Source organism: Triticum aestivum, chromosome 3B (assembly GCF_018294505.1).
Source record: "Triticum aestivum cultivar Chinese Spring chromosome 3B, IWGSC CS RefSeq v2.1, whole genome shotgun sequence".
NCBI classification, from domain to species: Eukaryota; Viridiplantae; Streptophyta; class Magnoliopsida; order Poales; family Poaceae; genus Triticum; species Triticum aestivum.
Genome location: NC_057801.1, coordinates 77,007,673 through 77,023,562, shown reverse-complemented (window position 1 = coordinate 77,023,562; position 15,890 = coordinate 77,007,673). Strand labels below are relative to the sequence as shown.

At 49.5% G+C, this 15,890-nt stretch overlaps 1 protein-coding gene across 1 annotated transcript; it reads left to right on the top strand.

Moving 5' to 3' along the window:
• The first annotated feature begins 11,788 nt into the window (after positions 1 to 11,788).
• LOC123068709 (uncharacterized) lies at positions 11,789 to 15,468 on the top strand. The gene is made up of 5 exons (XM_044491330.1): positions 11,789 to 12,295; positions 12,404 to 12,486; positions 13,294 to 13,443; positions 13,915 to 13,981; positions 15,226 to 15,468. Exons 1-5 carry the CDS (start codon positions 12,273 to 12,275, stop codon positions 15,227 to 15,229), a joined length of 327 nt encoding a protein of 108 aa, XP_044347265.1. The 5' UTR covers positions 11,789 to 12,272; the 3' UTR covers positions 15,230 to 15,468.
• The last annotated feature ends 422 nt before the right edge of the window (positions 15,469 to 15,890 follow it).

The following is a 15,890-nucleotide window of genomic DNA, read 5'->3' as shown; positions in this document are numbered from 1 at the left end:
CAGTAGTTTTCGCTTCGGGTAGCTCGTTGTTCGGCGACTATCGCCGTATTTGTCTGCGATGTTCAGTACTTTGATCCATCTGATTCTGAGCGCATCTTCAGCTGTTTGGAGCTTCCGCATCTGCTTTTTCAGGCTACGCGCAGTGGCGACGAGCCTTTTGTGGAGGTTCTTCTGCTCTAGCAACTTGTCCGGCGTGAGATCGTCTGGACTGTTATCTTCGCCGGGGACGGATTGTTCATCCAGGTTGTACTATTCGGACGGTTGCTCGATGGCATGTTCTTTGTCCATCGGTTTGCCCTGCTCTATGGCTGGGTCTGTATGGCTGCTGTCTTTGTCGAGGCGGGATTTTGAGCGGCGCTTACGTTGCCGTTTTGACTGCTTTTCAAGGGAATGATCCCTCGTGGTGTCCCATTGTTCCTCGTTGTCGCTTCCTTTAGGTGTGTCCACCATGTATACATCGTGAGATGAGGTGGCTGTCCAGTGCCTTATAGGTGCTGGTTCATGCTTATCTCCTACATCATCGTCGATACCGTCGATGTCTTCGGAGTCGAAATCGAGCACGTCGTTTAAACTTTTGACAGTGGCTACAAAGTGGGTGGTGGGTGGGCTTTGAATTTCTTCGTCGTCTGCATCCCAACCTTGCTGACCATAATCCCGCCAGGGCTCTCCTGATAAAGAGAGAGACTTTAGTGAATTCAGGATGTCGCCAAAGGGCGAGTGCTGAAAGATGTCCGCGGTGGTGAACTCCATGATCGGCGCCCAATCGGATTCGATTGGCAGGGGCGCGGAAGGTTCGGAGTCCGGGGAGGAGTCCGGCACCTTGGAGTAGCGAGCTTCGCAAAGGACAGGGTTGGTGTTCGGCTCAATTGTTGTAGAGATAGCAGCCCCCGGGGCGGTGTCCAGCCACCCATCCTCGATCGGCGCAGTCGGCTCCGAGCTATGGGTCGGAGCGGACACTTGTGCGGCCTCTAGGGCACTGTCTAGCGACAGAGCTAGATCATGCCCATCGTGACAGTGCGGCGCGCTTGGCTGTGGCTCGAACCCGTCGAAGATCAAGTCTCCGTGGACGTCAGCCGTATAGTTCAAACTTCCAAATCTGACCTGATGGCCAGGGGCATAGCTTTCAATCTGCTCCAGATGGCCAAGCGAATTGGCCCGCAGTGCAAAGCTCCCGAATACGAAGATCTGTCCGGGGAGAAAAGTCTCACCCTGGACCGTATCGTTGTTGATGATCGGAGGAGCCATCGGGCCTAAAGATGACGACACAGAGGAACTCTCACTAAAAGCACCAATGTCGGTGCCAAAACTGGCGGATCTCGGGTAGGGGGTCCTGAACTGTGCGTCTAGGCAGATGGTAATAGGAGACAAGGGACACAATGTTTTACCCAGGTTCAGGCCCTCTCGATGGAGGTAAAACCCTACTCCTGCTTGATTAATATTGATGATATGGGTAGTACAAGAGTAAATCTACCACGAGATCAGAGAGGCTAAACCCTAGAAGCTAGCCTATGGTATGATTGTTGTCTGTCCTACGGACTAAAACCCTCCGGTTTATATAGGCACCAAAGAGGGTTAGGGTTACACAGAGTCAGTTACAATGGTAGGAGATCTACATATACGTATCGCCAAGCTTGCCTTCCACGCCAAGGAAAGTCCCATCCGGACACGGGACGAAGTCTTCAATCTTGTATCTTCATAGTCCAGGAGTCCGGCCAAAGGTGATAGTTCAGCTATCCGGACACCCCCTAATCTAGGATTCCCTCAGCGACCAAGGAGGCCGGGCTGAGGTGGTGGATCTTGACCGAGAGGTCGTGGAGGTTGAGGACAACACCCCGCTGTGGGTTGGCGCTGTCGAGCGGGCGGGGGTCGACGGAGGCGGTGGCGACGCCATCTTGGAGGACGTGCAACGGGTGGCGCCACAGGGGCCGCCCCAGGTGTCGGTGAACGGGACGCCGTTGGTGGTGGTGCCGCGGGCCACCCCGGCTGTCGAGCCGGTGGTGGCGTCGCAGGCCACCCCGGCAGCCGAGTCGGTGGCGACGCCGGAGAGGGTGTCGGAGGAGGCACCGGCCGCGGCGGGAGCGGCCGGCGTAGAGTGTGCCCTGGTGCCTAGTTCAGGGGGACATCGGGCCGCCGTGTCGCAGCCGGCATGAAGCGGGGCCGCCGTGGTCTTCGGGCCTCAGACCCAGCGATGGATGCCGTCAGCCGCCGTCTGCGCGGGCGGACGGACCGGATTGAGGCCTTCGCCCAGGCCGAGGTGGAGCAGACACGGGAGCTGGAGCGCGCCGTACTGGTAAGCTCCCTTTCGGCTTTCATATATTTCTTCCTTTGCAGCTTCTTCTTTGTGGGGGCGCGCTAGCGCACCCACTGGGTGTAGCCCCCAAAGTTCGGGCCAACTATGTAGCAGTTGGGTCGAATCTTTGGAATGACGCCTTTGTATTTATCGCTGCTTTTTATAGCAACTGGACGCCTACCGGGTCAGCGCCTTCAACCGCCTCCTAGGCAAGTATCTGGAGCTCAGGGAGCAGCTCACCGTCAAGGAGGAGGAGCTCTACGTCGCCGCAGGTATCTTCGTGCTCTTTTTTAGTGGGGGAGCGCCAGCGCACCCACTGGGTGTAGCCCCCGAGATTTGGGCCAACTGTGTAATAGTTGGGTCGAATCTTAAATCTTGCTCTTCTTTTCTGAATCTTCTTTTTGTAGCCGAGGTGTTGTCTCTGCAGGCCCGAGTGCTTCGGGCCGGCCATCACTATGACCGGCCTGTCGCTGATGCCGACCGTCTTGGAGCCGAGGTGGCGCAAGCAAAGGCGGAGGCGGCGGCGGCCCGGCGGTCGCTCAATGAAGCCAGCTGACTGCGGGACAAGTTGGCGGGCGACAAGAGCCGCCTCAAGGCCGAGGTGGAGCACCTCAAGGTGGAGGCTGCCAAGGTGGTGGAGGTGCAGCGGGCCCTGGCCGAGGCGGACCAGCAACGCGGCAAATTGGTTGACGACAAGGGCCAGCTTCAGGCTGAGGTGGAGCGCTTGAAGGGGCAGGTGATCGCGGCGGAGGAGGCCTGCGAGGAGGATGCCCGCTGCCGCGAGGCGTCCGAGAAGGCGGCCAAGGACAAGGATGTCGAGCTGAAGGCGGCCCTTGACAAGGTGGCCGACTCGGAGAAGGCACTCCAGGAGCACGACCACATCATTGATCTGGAGCGGCGTGGTACGTTGCTCGAGGTGCAGCACCTGGAAGAATCCTTCTCCAGTAAGTGTTTTTCTTGAGTTCTGCCAGGTTGGGATCTGGCTTCTTGTCCTTGATGTCTTTTTTCTGACTTGCTTTATTTTCTGACAAGGGCCTTCTCAGAGACACATCAATTAGCAGAGGAGGCCTTCCGCTTCCAGCGCGACCCATTGGGGTTCATTGGCTCTGGGACCGACCCGCAGGTGGCGTGGACCTTCCCAGAGATCATGACCACCGCCGAGGCTCGCCTACGGGTCTTGGGTGATCAGATGGGGCGGTTGTCCCAGGCCGGCACGACAATGATGGCGGCCCTGTGGACGGGCTCCGTTGCGCCGAGCAGCTTCACACGGCTAGCGTGCTGGCTGGAGATGGGGTCAGACCGGCTCCATGAGTGGCGCATCTCCGCCGCTCATGCCGGCGCCAAGATGGCGCTCCAGTTCACGCTGTCTTGGCACCCGGACCTGCAGCTGGATGCGTTGATGGGCCAGCGGGCTGGCTCGGAGTAGCAGCAGCAGGAGCAGGCCGGCCGGATTGCTTCCCGGGCCAGCTACATCGCTGGGTTCACCTTCCACGACGAGTTCCACCTGGAGCGGGTGGAAGATGGCGAAGTCGTGGCTGGCGATGAGACAGACGTCTACCGCGACGGGGGTGCCGAGGAGGAGGACACCGGCACTTCGGCGGACCCGGAGGCCGCCGTGGGGGATCCATCAACTGCGCGACCCGGCGTTAGAGACGCCTGAGGCTGTCCTGTTATGACTTAGTAGAATTTGCTATTAGGTAACAAGTCCACCCACCCACTGGGGGTTTCCGGGTGTAATGAACTCTGGTCGTGGGCCCGTTCTTAAATATTTTGTGAATGCATGTGCTCTTGCTTCCCGCTTTTTGAACCGATTTCTTCCGTTTTTCCTCTCTCAAACCTCCCCCCCCCCCGCGCGAGTCTGATGGCCTAGGCTCTGGTCCATGACAAGGAGTTCAGTTTTTTGAGAGGAGCGTGCAGTACTTAGGTTTTCCAAAACGTTGAGCGCGAGCAAAACACCCACTGGGCCGGCTGGCAGCAATCCGGCAGAGCCGGTTGGCGAGCAGCCAGTCATGTGGCTATTTTTAAAGTGATAGGCCAGGTTGGTTGACCCGGCGGCCTTTGACTTAGTGTTTGAGGCGTGCTAGAGCTTTGGCCCGTTGTGCTTGCCAGCCAATAGTTGAAGCCGGTTTTGTGGCCTAGGGCGAAGTTTGGGGCCGCGGCTTCCTTAGCGCGTCAGGAATCACCAAGGAAGGCGGCGGGTGGCAACCAAGCCGGCTAGCCCCCGAGCCCCCGGGTCGAGCGAGTCGGACCAATGGCCAGGTTTAGGAGCAAAGTGATTCATAAAAGTAGGAAACACAATAACTTGGTCGGGAAAGGGCAGCCCCCGAGCATCATTCGAGGACCCCATAGTTTCATGCGTTTACAAAAGGCAGCGATACATACATTCGTACGACTAACTGTAAAATGGGCGGAGGAGTCCCGCATTCCATGGCCGGGTCGTTTCTTCACCGGAGGTGTCTCTCTTGCACTTGTTTGACTTGCGTGCGTTGATGAGGTAGTAGGCGTTGCGGTCGCACAAGGCCCTGCTGACGATGAAAGGGCCCTCCCATGGGGGGACAACTCGTGCTGGCCGGCTTGCTCTTGGACGAGTTGGAGGACGAGGTCGCCCTCGCGGAATGTGAGGGGCTTGATCTTCTTGTTGTGGTAGTGCCTCCGGCCTTGCTGGTAGATGGCTGAATGGCTGAACGCTAGGAGGCGGGCTTCTTCGAGTAGGTCGACGCCGTCTTCGCGGGCTTCTTTGGCTTCGGCTTCAGTGTACATCATGATGCGTGGCGAGTCGAACTCGACGTCGGTCGGGATGACGGCTATGGTTCCATAGACGAGGAAGAACAGGGTGAACCCGGTCGACCGGTTTGGCATGGTTCGGAGACTCCATAGGATGGCCGGCAACTCACCGAGCTAGCAGCCGGGTGAGCGGATGAGTGGCTCGACAAGCCGTGGCTTGATGCCGGGTAGGATGAGGCCGTTGGCCCGCTCGACCTGCCCGTTGGACTACGGGGGTGCAACAGAGGCCAGGTCGAGGCAGATGCCGGAGACGGAGCAGTATTGCGCGAGCGCGCCCTTGGCGAAGTTGGTACCGTTGTCCGTGATGATGTTGTTTGGCATGCCGTGGCGTATTGCGATGTCTTTGATGAACCGGACGGCTGTTGGCCCGTCCAGTTTCTTGATTGGCTGTGCTTCGATCCACTTGGTGAACTTGTCCACCACCACCAGCAAATGCGTCATGCCGCCTCGGGCGGTTTTGAAGGGTCCCACCATGTCGAGTCCCCAGACCACGAAGGGCCAGGCGATCGGGATGGTGCGAAGCGCTGACGCCGGCTGGTGGCTGCACTTCCTGAAGCGTTGGCATCCTTCGCACTTGAGGACGAGTGACTCGACATCTTGCAGGGCCGTAGGCCAGTAGAAACCATGGCGGAAAGCCTTGGCTACCAGGGATCGCGATGCAGCGTGGTGCCCGCATTCGCCCTGGTGTATGTCGAGGAGGATGTCGATGCCTTGGTCCTGCTCGACGCAGCGCTGGAACATGCCGGTGGAGCTGCGTTTGACGAGCTCGTTGTTAATGATGTTGTAGGCGGACGCCCGACATTGCACCTGCCGGGCTTCGGTCTCGTCCATGGGGAGGACCCCGTTCTCCAGGAACTCCGAGATAGGCAGGGCCCAAGACGGGGCCGTCACCACGGCGAAGATGGCCACCAGGATGGGTTCCGGGCTGGCAGCCCCCGAGCCGGGCTGAGCAGCCCCCGGGTCGGGGATGGCGACGGCCGGGTCGAGGGCGATGGTGGCCGGGTTGGCGGCTTTGGTCTCTGGGCTGAGTTTGGCAGTCCCCGGGTCGGGTTGAGGCGCGGCCGGGTCATCCGGGACGTGGATGGACTCGGAGTCCGGAGACGGCTTGATGGACGGCTTGTGCAGGTGCTCGAGGGAGACGCCGGACGGGATGGACTACCGGGACGAGGCGATCTTGGCGAGCGTGTCGGCTGCCTCATTCTCCGCGTGCGGGATGTGGAGGAACTCGCAACCCTCGAAGGATCTGGACAGCTTCTGGACGAGGAAGAGATAGCTTCCCATGTTGGAGTCACGGGCGTCCCACTCGCCGGAGCACTGTTGCACCACCGGATGTTGGAGTCACCTTAGCATAGGATGCGCCGGATGCCGAGTTCCTTGGCAAGCCGGAGGCCATGCACAAGGGCTTTGTACTCGGCGACGTTGTTGGAGGCGGTGAAGTGGGTCTGGAGTGTGTAGCGGAGTCGGTTGCCCTTCAGAGAGGACAACACGATGCCGGCCCCTAGGCCGAGTCGCATCTTGGAGCCGTCGAAGTGCATACGCCAATGCGTCGAGTCCGGAGGCGGCGGTAGGTACTGGGTCTCGGTCCAGTCGACGAGGAAGTCAGCCAAGGCCTAAGACTTGATCGTGGTGCGGGGCTCGTAGAGGAAGGTGTGGTCGGCTAGCTCGAGCGCCCACTTGGCGACCCGGCCGGAGGCGTACCGGCACCCGATGATATCGCCGAGGGGGGCCGTGCTGACCACAGTGATAACATGCTCTTGGAATTACTACTTCAGTTTCTTGGCGGTGAAGTACATGCCGTAACATATCTTATCGTAGTGCGGGTAGTTCTGCTTGGAGGCCAAGAGCACCTCGCTCAGGTAGTAGACCTAGCACTGGACGGCTTGGACCTTGCCCTTCCCTGGTCGCTCGACCACCAGCATTGTGCTCATCGACTATGAGGTCACAGCAATATAGAGCAATAGCGGCTCCTTCTCGGCCGGCGCGGCCAGGACTGGTGCGGTGGAGAGCATGCGCTTGAGGTCTTGGAAGGCCTCGTCCGCCTGGTCGTTCCATTTGAACGGCGTCGTCTTCTTCATCAGCTGGTACAGGGGCAGGGCCCTCTCGCCCAGCCGACTGAGAAACCGGCTGATTGAGGCCAAGCAGCCGGTGAATTTCTGGACATCGCGCAGCCGAGCCGGCTTGCTCATGCGCTCGGTGGCCTTGATCTTCTCTAGGTTCGCCTCAATGCCGCGCTCCGAGACGAGGAAGCCAAGTAGCTTTCCGGCCGGGACGCCAAAAACGCATTTTTCTGGGTTGAGCTTGACCTTGTATTCACGCAGATTGGCGAATGTTTCCCTCAGGTCGTCGAGGAGCGTGAGGTGTTGCTTGGTATTCACCACGATGTCGTCCACGTAAACGTGGATGTTGCGGATGAGTTGCGGCAGCAAGCATTTCTGCATGTAGCGCTGGAAGGTGGCGCCGGCGTTCTTCAAGCCGAATGACATGGTGATGTAGCAATACACCCCAAAGGCCGTGATGAAGGACGTCTTCAGGGTGTCGGCCAGGTCCAGCTTGATCTGGTTGTAGCCGGAGTAAGCATCCAGGAAGGACGGGAGCTCGCACCCAGCGGTCGAGTCGATGACTTGGTCAACCCGCGGGAGGGCGAATGGATCCTTGGGACAGGCCTTGTTCAGGCTGTTGTAGTCGATGCACATGCGCCAGGTCTTGTTCTTCTTCAGGACGAGGACTGGGTTGGCCAGCCACTCAGGGTGGAACACTTCCATGATGAAGCCGGACGCTAAGATCTTGCACTACAAGAAATATGTCAACTAGTGACCTTTTGTTAGTGACCTTGGAAGAATTGGTCATAGATCTATGACCATTTCAGACCAATTGGTCAAAAGCTGTTCGGGGGGCTCCAAACCCTAAACCATTGTGACCATTTTGGTCAGAAAGGTCATAATTTCCTTACACGAAATGGTCACAAAGCAAACAGTGCTAGTCTGCTGCCTTATTTCTAGTTGTTAATGACCAATACAGATGTTCATAGCCTTGTAGATTGTGGTGGGTTGTGATGACTAGGCGCCATCTCAACAGTTTTGCCTATGTGTCATGTCCATGTGGCAATTTTTGCCCTAGGTTGTGAAGCAACCTATATTTTTGTTATTCCAAAAATTCCCAAAAAATTCTCATAAATGTTTTGGATCATATCTTCATCAAATATGTCAAAAACATTCCTTGCCTACTTCAAAATTAATTCGAAAATATTCAATTTCCTATTCTGTTCAGAGCAGCACTTTGTGAAGGAAGTACCACTTTGGCATGTCCAAATGGTATCCATTTTCTACAGTGCTTTCCTATGCCCAAATAACCATCCTCCACCAAATGCTAGCTCAATCCATTCATTATTTTGAGCCTAGCTTCAACATTCGTATTTATGTCCAGTGTGGTACTTTGTAAAGCAAGTACCACCTAGGCTCCTCCTTTTGAGGTGAAAATTTGTGAAGACGGTCTTCTTAGCAACTGATCATCCTCAGCCAAAACTCACGCCCATTAGCCATGTGCATTTCCCATACCACAAATCAAACACTTGGCTGCTTATTCCTGTTTGAGCATCGATCGGTCTCCTTGTGAGAATCTTATGTTGTGATTTTCTTCCTAGCACCTACCTGGGGAGTGCCCAACCCACTAGACATTCCTAGGCCGCCCAGAACACATGGCAACGCCACGGTCACACGGTGACCACGCAGCGGGCATGCGAGCTTACGCGCTCTAGAGTTGGGGCCCTCGGCCACCGTCCAAAGCTCGATGTCTCGCCATAAAACCATGTATTTCTGATTAAATAGATACTTATTTACCTAGAAATGGTTTTTGGAAAAAAATAAACAGCAAACTATGAGGCAGCTACTGTTCAAATTTGGCCCGCTTCCAGCTGAATCGACGACAATTTGTCTTTTTCACCAGAGGTGGATCAAAACTTTTTTCACCCAACCATTTTGTCAATTGTGCATTATATATGGCCTAGTATTTTATAAAATTGATTTGGTCAATTTTTGCAACAATTATTTGGTAGTTCCTTCACAAAAAAACCTCCTTTTGGGCACTCGGAAAATGAAAAATGAAATTTCCGTGCAAAGAAAATGAAAACTTCCTTAGGCAACATTGTTTGGAATTCCAAGATGTACCCTTGTGCACAATATGAGATCATTTGAACAAACTATGCCATGAATGTGGCCATAAGATTGATCATTTGGCTTGAAAGCCATGAATCTTCACGCATGATAGCTCATTTCTAAGAACACTTTTTCAAAATAATTACCATGTTACAAGTATATTATTTTTCCTGGAAACTTGGTCACATATAATGACACAATGCGAAGGTTTTCCAATTTTTTGATTTTTTTTGAATTTTTTATGCCCGTTTCAAAATGCGGTCAAAACGGCGGGCTTGACCGTTCCTAGCTAGTGGTTGAATCTTGGAATTTTTTTGGTGTTTCTATGATTAAATAGATACTTATGTACCTAGAAAAGATTTTTGGAAAAAATAAAGAGCAAACTATGAGGCAGTTGCAGTTCAAATTTGACCCGTTTCCAACTGAATCGACGATAATTTGTCTTTTTCACCAGAGGTGGATCAAAACTTTTTTCACCCAACCATTTTGTCAATTTTGCATTATATATGGCATACTATTTTATAAAATTGATTTGGTCCATTTTTGCAACAATTATTTGGTAGGTCCTTCACAAAAAAACCTCCATTTGGGCACTCGGAAAATGAAAAATGAATTTTCCGTGCAAAGAAAATGAAAACTTCCTTAGGCAACATTGTTTGGAATTACAAGATGTACCATTGTGCATAATATGAGATCATTTCAACAAACTATGCCATGAATGTGGCCATAAGATTGATCATTTGGCTTGAAAGCCATGAATCTTCACGCATGATAGCTCGTTTCTGAGAACACTTTTTTAAAACAATTTCCGTATTACAAGTTTATTATTTTTCCTCGTAACTTGGTCACATATAATGGCACAATGCGAAGGTTTTCCAAATTTTTGATTTTTTTTGAATTTTTTATGCTTGTTTCAAAATGCGGTCAAAACGGCGGGAATGACCGTTCCTAGCTAGTACTTGAATCTTGGAATTTTTTTGGTGTTTCTATGATAAAATAGATACTTATGTACCTAGAAATGATTTTTGGGAAAAATAAAGAGCAAACTACAAGGCAGCTACAGTTCAAATTTGGCCCGCTTCCACCTAAATCGGTGGAAATTTGTCTTTTTCACCAGAGGTGGATCAAAACTTTTTACACCCAACCATTTGGTCAATTGTGCATTAAATATGGACTAGTATTTCAGAAAAATTATTTGGTCCAATTTTGCAACAATTATTTGGGAGGTCCTTCACAAAAAACCCTCCTTTTGGGCACTCGAAAAATGGAAAATGGTTTTTTCGTCCAAAGAAAATGAAAACTTCCTTAGGCAATATTGTTTGCCATTCCAATATGCACCATTGTGCACAATATGATATCATTTGAACAAACTATGCAATGAATGTGGCCACAAGATTGATCATTTGGGTTGAAACCCATGAATCTTCACACATGATAGCTCATTTCTGAGAACACTTTTTTAAAAGAATTGCCGTATTACAAGTTTATTATTTTTCCTCGTAACTTGGTCACATATAATGGCACAATGCGAAGGTTTTCCAATTTTTTGATTTTTTTGAATTTTTTATGCCCGTTTCAAAATGCGGTCAAAACGGCGGGAATGACCGTTCCTAGCTAGTAGTTGAATCTTGGAATTTTTTTGGTGTTTCTCTGATTAAATAGATAGTTATGTACCTAGAAATGATTTTTGAAAAAAATAAAGAGCAAACTACAAGGCAGCTACAGTTCAAATTTGACCCGCTTCCAAATGAATCGGCGAAAATTTGTCTTTTTCACCAAAGGTGGATCAAAACTTTTTACACCCAATCATTTTGTCAATTGTGCATTAAATATGGCCTAGTTTTGTATAAAAATGATATGGTCCAATTTTTCAACAAATATATGATAGGTCCTTCACAAAAAAACTCATTTTGGGCACTCGAAAAATGGAAAATTGATTTTCTCTTCAAAAGAAAATGAAAAATTCCTTAGGCAACATTGTTTGTCATTCCAATATGCACCTTTGTGCACAATATGAGATAATTTGAACGAACTATGCCATTCCAAAATGCACCCTTGTGCAAAAAACACAAGAGAAACAAATAGAAAAACACAACTACATAAGCTTGAAAAAGTATTTGATGTGCTCCACATGTGCTATGATTGTGAATTATAAAATTGATGTGCTCCAAATTTGCAACAAATATTTGCTAGGTTCTTTATAAAAATATCATTTTGGACACTCGAAAAATGATTCTCTTACAAAAACTCATATCTTAGAACACTTTTTTAATGATATTAACAATATTCAAAGTTTATTATTTTTACTGAAAAGTAGGTCACACTTGGTGAGACAATGCGAAGGTTTTTTATTTCTATATTTTTATAAATTTCTTAGGTCGTCAAATAGCAGCCATGATTCAAAATCTTATTTTCAATCGATTACGACTAATTTAAATGGTCTTAACATCATTAAAGGGGATACTCTGTTCTGATTGGTTTAAAATCAGCTCACGCGGATCATGCCTTAAGCACCGTCGGATGCGCCCGGATCCAAGGGCAGCCCACACCCCCCTCGTCGCTCTCACCCCCTCCCGAATCACCCTGTATCCCTCTCATCCTCGTCCACCCATGAAACCCTAGCCCCCTTCTCCTAATCGCCACTGCCGCCTTCTCCCTCCCAGATCCAATCCTGCGCGCGTCGGCCACCTCCCTCCAGCGGAGCTCGACCCCCACCCCCCGCCGCTGCTCCACCCTCTCCCATGAGGGTCTCTGAGGCCCGCGCGCGCACAACCTCCGTCCCCTGTTGCTCCAATCCGGCCAGCGCTCCCTCCACCTCGTCTCTCCCGATCCCACCGGTCGGCGGTGACCTTCACCCTAGCAGTCATACTCCACCCTAGCAGTCGATCCCGACCATCGCTGCTTCACCAGCCTCCTCATCTGGCATCTCCCCGAGGGCGGCCGATGCCAGACAGGCCGTCGACGCGCCGGACCTCAAGGCCGGTCGTGCTGCTCCTTCTGCCTGCGTCCCCTCGACCGCTGTCTGCAAGATCTCCCTCCTCAAGGAGATGCAGCATCGGAACATCATCAGGTACCCCTCCTCTCCCCCATCTCGTTTCTCTTCCCCGGCGTCAGGGTTTGGGCTGGATTTGGCCGCCGCGGAATGGATGGACTGGCTGACTGTTGTTGTGCTATGTAGGCTGCAGGACGTGGTGCATAACGAGAAGAGGGAGGGCGCCATGGCGAAGAAGGAGGGACCTTGCGGCCATTGCGGAGTCACAAGTGAGCTCCTCCTCTTCCATATACAGCTAAAATTTCCCCTCCCCTTTGTTTCTCCGCGATCGCGAGCTGTGGCGGTTCCCCCCTTGGGATTCTGCATCTGGGAGGTGGATCCCCAATCTCGCTTCTTCTGGATGCTGAATCCCGCCGGCCGAGTCCCCCGTGGATATGGTTAAGATCGAGTATGAGATGCTTTTCTTTCTCTGGATGTGAAACTCTGAACAAAATTATTTCATTCAGACTTGTGTGTTTTTGACGTTGCCTGCTGCTTGTTAGATGAGAGGTCTGTGCTACTGACAGTCAGCAAGAAGATGCAGCTCACAACCTGCTCATACTTAATACTACTTGCTGCAGTTATTCAGATATTCAGAGTTCCCTACATACTTGCTGCAGTTTCAGAAAAATGCTTAATGTCAGAGTTGATTCTCTGCTCGCTGCTCTGTGTCATCTGCACAGATTAGTTACATGCTTGTAGGACAACACATGGAAATTTACATCTGGCTTGTCTGTACTAACCATTGAAAACAAGCAACACCTGAAACAAATATGCAATTTTACTATGCATATGCTCATCTCGTTATATTCAGAGTTCAATATATACTTGCTGCAGATACAGAAAGTGCTTCATGTTAGAGTTCAGTATATGTATCATCTGCACAAATTGGTTTCCTATTCAGATTATATGCATCTGCTAGGCTTTATTATGTAGGAACATCAAAGGCTAGTATGTACTAACCATTGAAAACAGTACCTGGAATATGAAGTCTGACTATGCGTATCTATGACAAATTATTATTTATTGCCTTGAAGGTGTATTGTTCCTGTACCCGAGTGGCTACATCAGGGAAGACCCACTTGGAGTCCCCAACAACCTGAGCCCTATGTGCAGCAAGTCGTTGTCGGGAGGCGCCTGCGCTGACGGTTTATGGGACCGAATACAACACCAAGGATGGAATAGGGGTATGTGCAGCAGTTTTCATAACCGACCACACATTATCAGGGGCAGAATGCCCTTAATTTTAATCAGTTCCACTGATACCTAGCAATCCCTTCTTGATTTCAAGTCTGGAATGCATTTTTTTGAATTCAGTAGACCACATGTACACACTTCTGCGGGCGTATGTACTGCCATCTGTCTCATTTGGCTATCAAAGTGTGCATGTCTTCATAGAAAAGAGATAACCATGTACTATGTTTTGCTGCAAACTGAGGTTGATATCTCCCATTCGCAAACAAAAGAGAGGTTGATGCCTCCCATTAGTGTTGACTGTTGTTTGGTACTGCATCATAAGACTATTCACTTATCGCCTTCCTCTAAGCTTAATTTAATTGGAGCTGGTATTCATATGATCATATTAATGAGCTGTTCTCATGTTACGATTTTGCTACTGCCTTTTGCATTTTTTTATCTAAACAGAATGTTGTTTATAGGTGGTGAAATTATGGTACAGAATACCAGAAATTCTTCTGGGTGCGAGGCAGTATTCTACCCTTGTTGGTAAGTCATAAATGTTCTAAGTATGTAGAATCTTTAGTTCTCTAGTTATATTATAGTCAGAATTAACCGTGTGACTGAACCCTGTTGGGAGTGTTTATGATTTTATCCATAGCTGGCACTATGGATAGAGCTTTGTGTGTAAACTGGAGTTGTTCCCGTTATTGTTCTATCCATTTTATTGGTGTTACCTTGTTTCCACTACCACTTAGTGAAGTAGTGGTCCTGTTTCTTACCCATATAGACTAGACAGGTCATGTGCGTGTGTCGAGTAAAGTTGTGGTTTGTGCTGCTCCTTTGTAACGTGATGAAACAAGCACCTGTAGTGTCTGAGTGTTTATCTGCTGCCAACTTTACATTTTCACAGCCGCGTTAAATAACAAGCTTGTTCGAGCAAAATTTTTAGTCTCCTCTTTTCTTTGGGGTTTTTATAATCTTGTTTGGTAATTGTGGCGGTACATGTGTACTCAGTAACTAGTGCTACTGCTTAACTCAAAATTTCTTTTACAAAGAAAAAAATGATGAGCATTTCTCCAGCCAATGTCTGAAGTAGTTGCTGCTGTGTAGTCATCGACTGGGCTTATGCATTTCATCAAATTTTGCAATGATGTTTATTGCCTAAGAAACTAGCGAATTAGAGGCCTGAGATTCAATAGTTTGGAGAAGAAACCGATGAATTCAGATTTGAGTGACAAATCTGTTCTGGTTTCAAATAGATAGGTTTATTTTTTAAAACTATGCATAGATTTGTGACAATGAGCATAGGTGGTTATAGGTTGCTGTGATGATGAATATAAATATTAAGAACTGCTCATGCATGCATCTGGACCTCTTATTGTAGTACCTGGTATGCTTGATGCGTGTATGTCCATCTCTTTACTGTTTTGCTTGAACCATAAAACATGATGCATGATGATCATGGTCTGGTTTGTTAGATCTATTTTGCTAGTGCTTAAAATTTGACATGCCTGGATTCTGAATGAACTCGTTCTTATAGTTCTTTTCATTTCTATGATCAATTTAGAGAGTTGCACATGTCACTATATTATATACCAAAAAAAATCTTAGGTAGTGAGAACATTTTAGTCGCTCCATGAACGCATACTAGTTAGTGTTAGTCATACTATTTATGTACATGGAATTTGCTGTCAATTCTTGATTATAAGTTATTGGGTCCCAAATTGGCTACTGTTTGATGTTCTATACATATTCTTATTCTTATATGTTCATTCTTATTTTTTGCACAGGTGAAGTGCGAATCCATGTTCGAAGTTTTGAAGCATATCGACAAAGAGTAGCATATTATGTGTTGTAATTGTAGGCAGTAGTAGGCATATCTGAGTTGTAATATACTATAACGATTGTAATAGATTAATGTAGTATTGGTTTTGGACCAATTTCATTTGCTCTTTGGTCTGTTCGAAAGAATGTTGTGCATGTGATTTGAATACCCATGAAATGGAAACCTGACAAGTGGGTCAAGGTTATAATGGTTGTTTGACAAATTTTGAAATTTCTGATTTGTGGGACCAATTTTGAGGTAAGCATGACAAGTGGGACCATTCTGACTACTGGGACTAGCTGCAAAATAAAATGGCTGAAAATAGAAAATCAGTAGACTATAAAAGGCCGTGTCCTAGAAAATAAAAAGGCCAAATTGTTGGGCCAGGCCCATGTAGCTAGAGAAAATGAACAGAAAAAATATGCAGTAAAAGGCTGAATTGTTGGGCTAGGCCCATGTAGAAAACCGAATTGGACCGGGCTGAATCTTGTGCCACATCAGCTTGCCACGCTGGATGCCTACGTGGCCTGGGGAGGTTGCTAGTGACCAAAACGCCACAGTGGACATATTTTGGTCATAAACGTCTTCGACCATTCCAGAAGAAAGGTCGCTATAGTCAGTTTACGACCG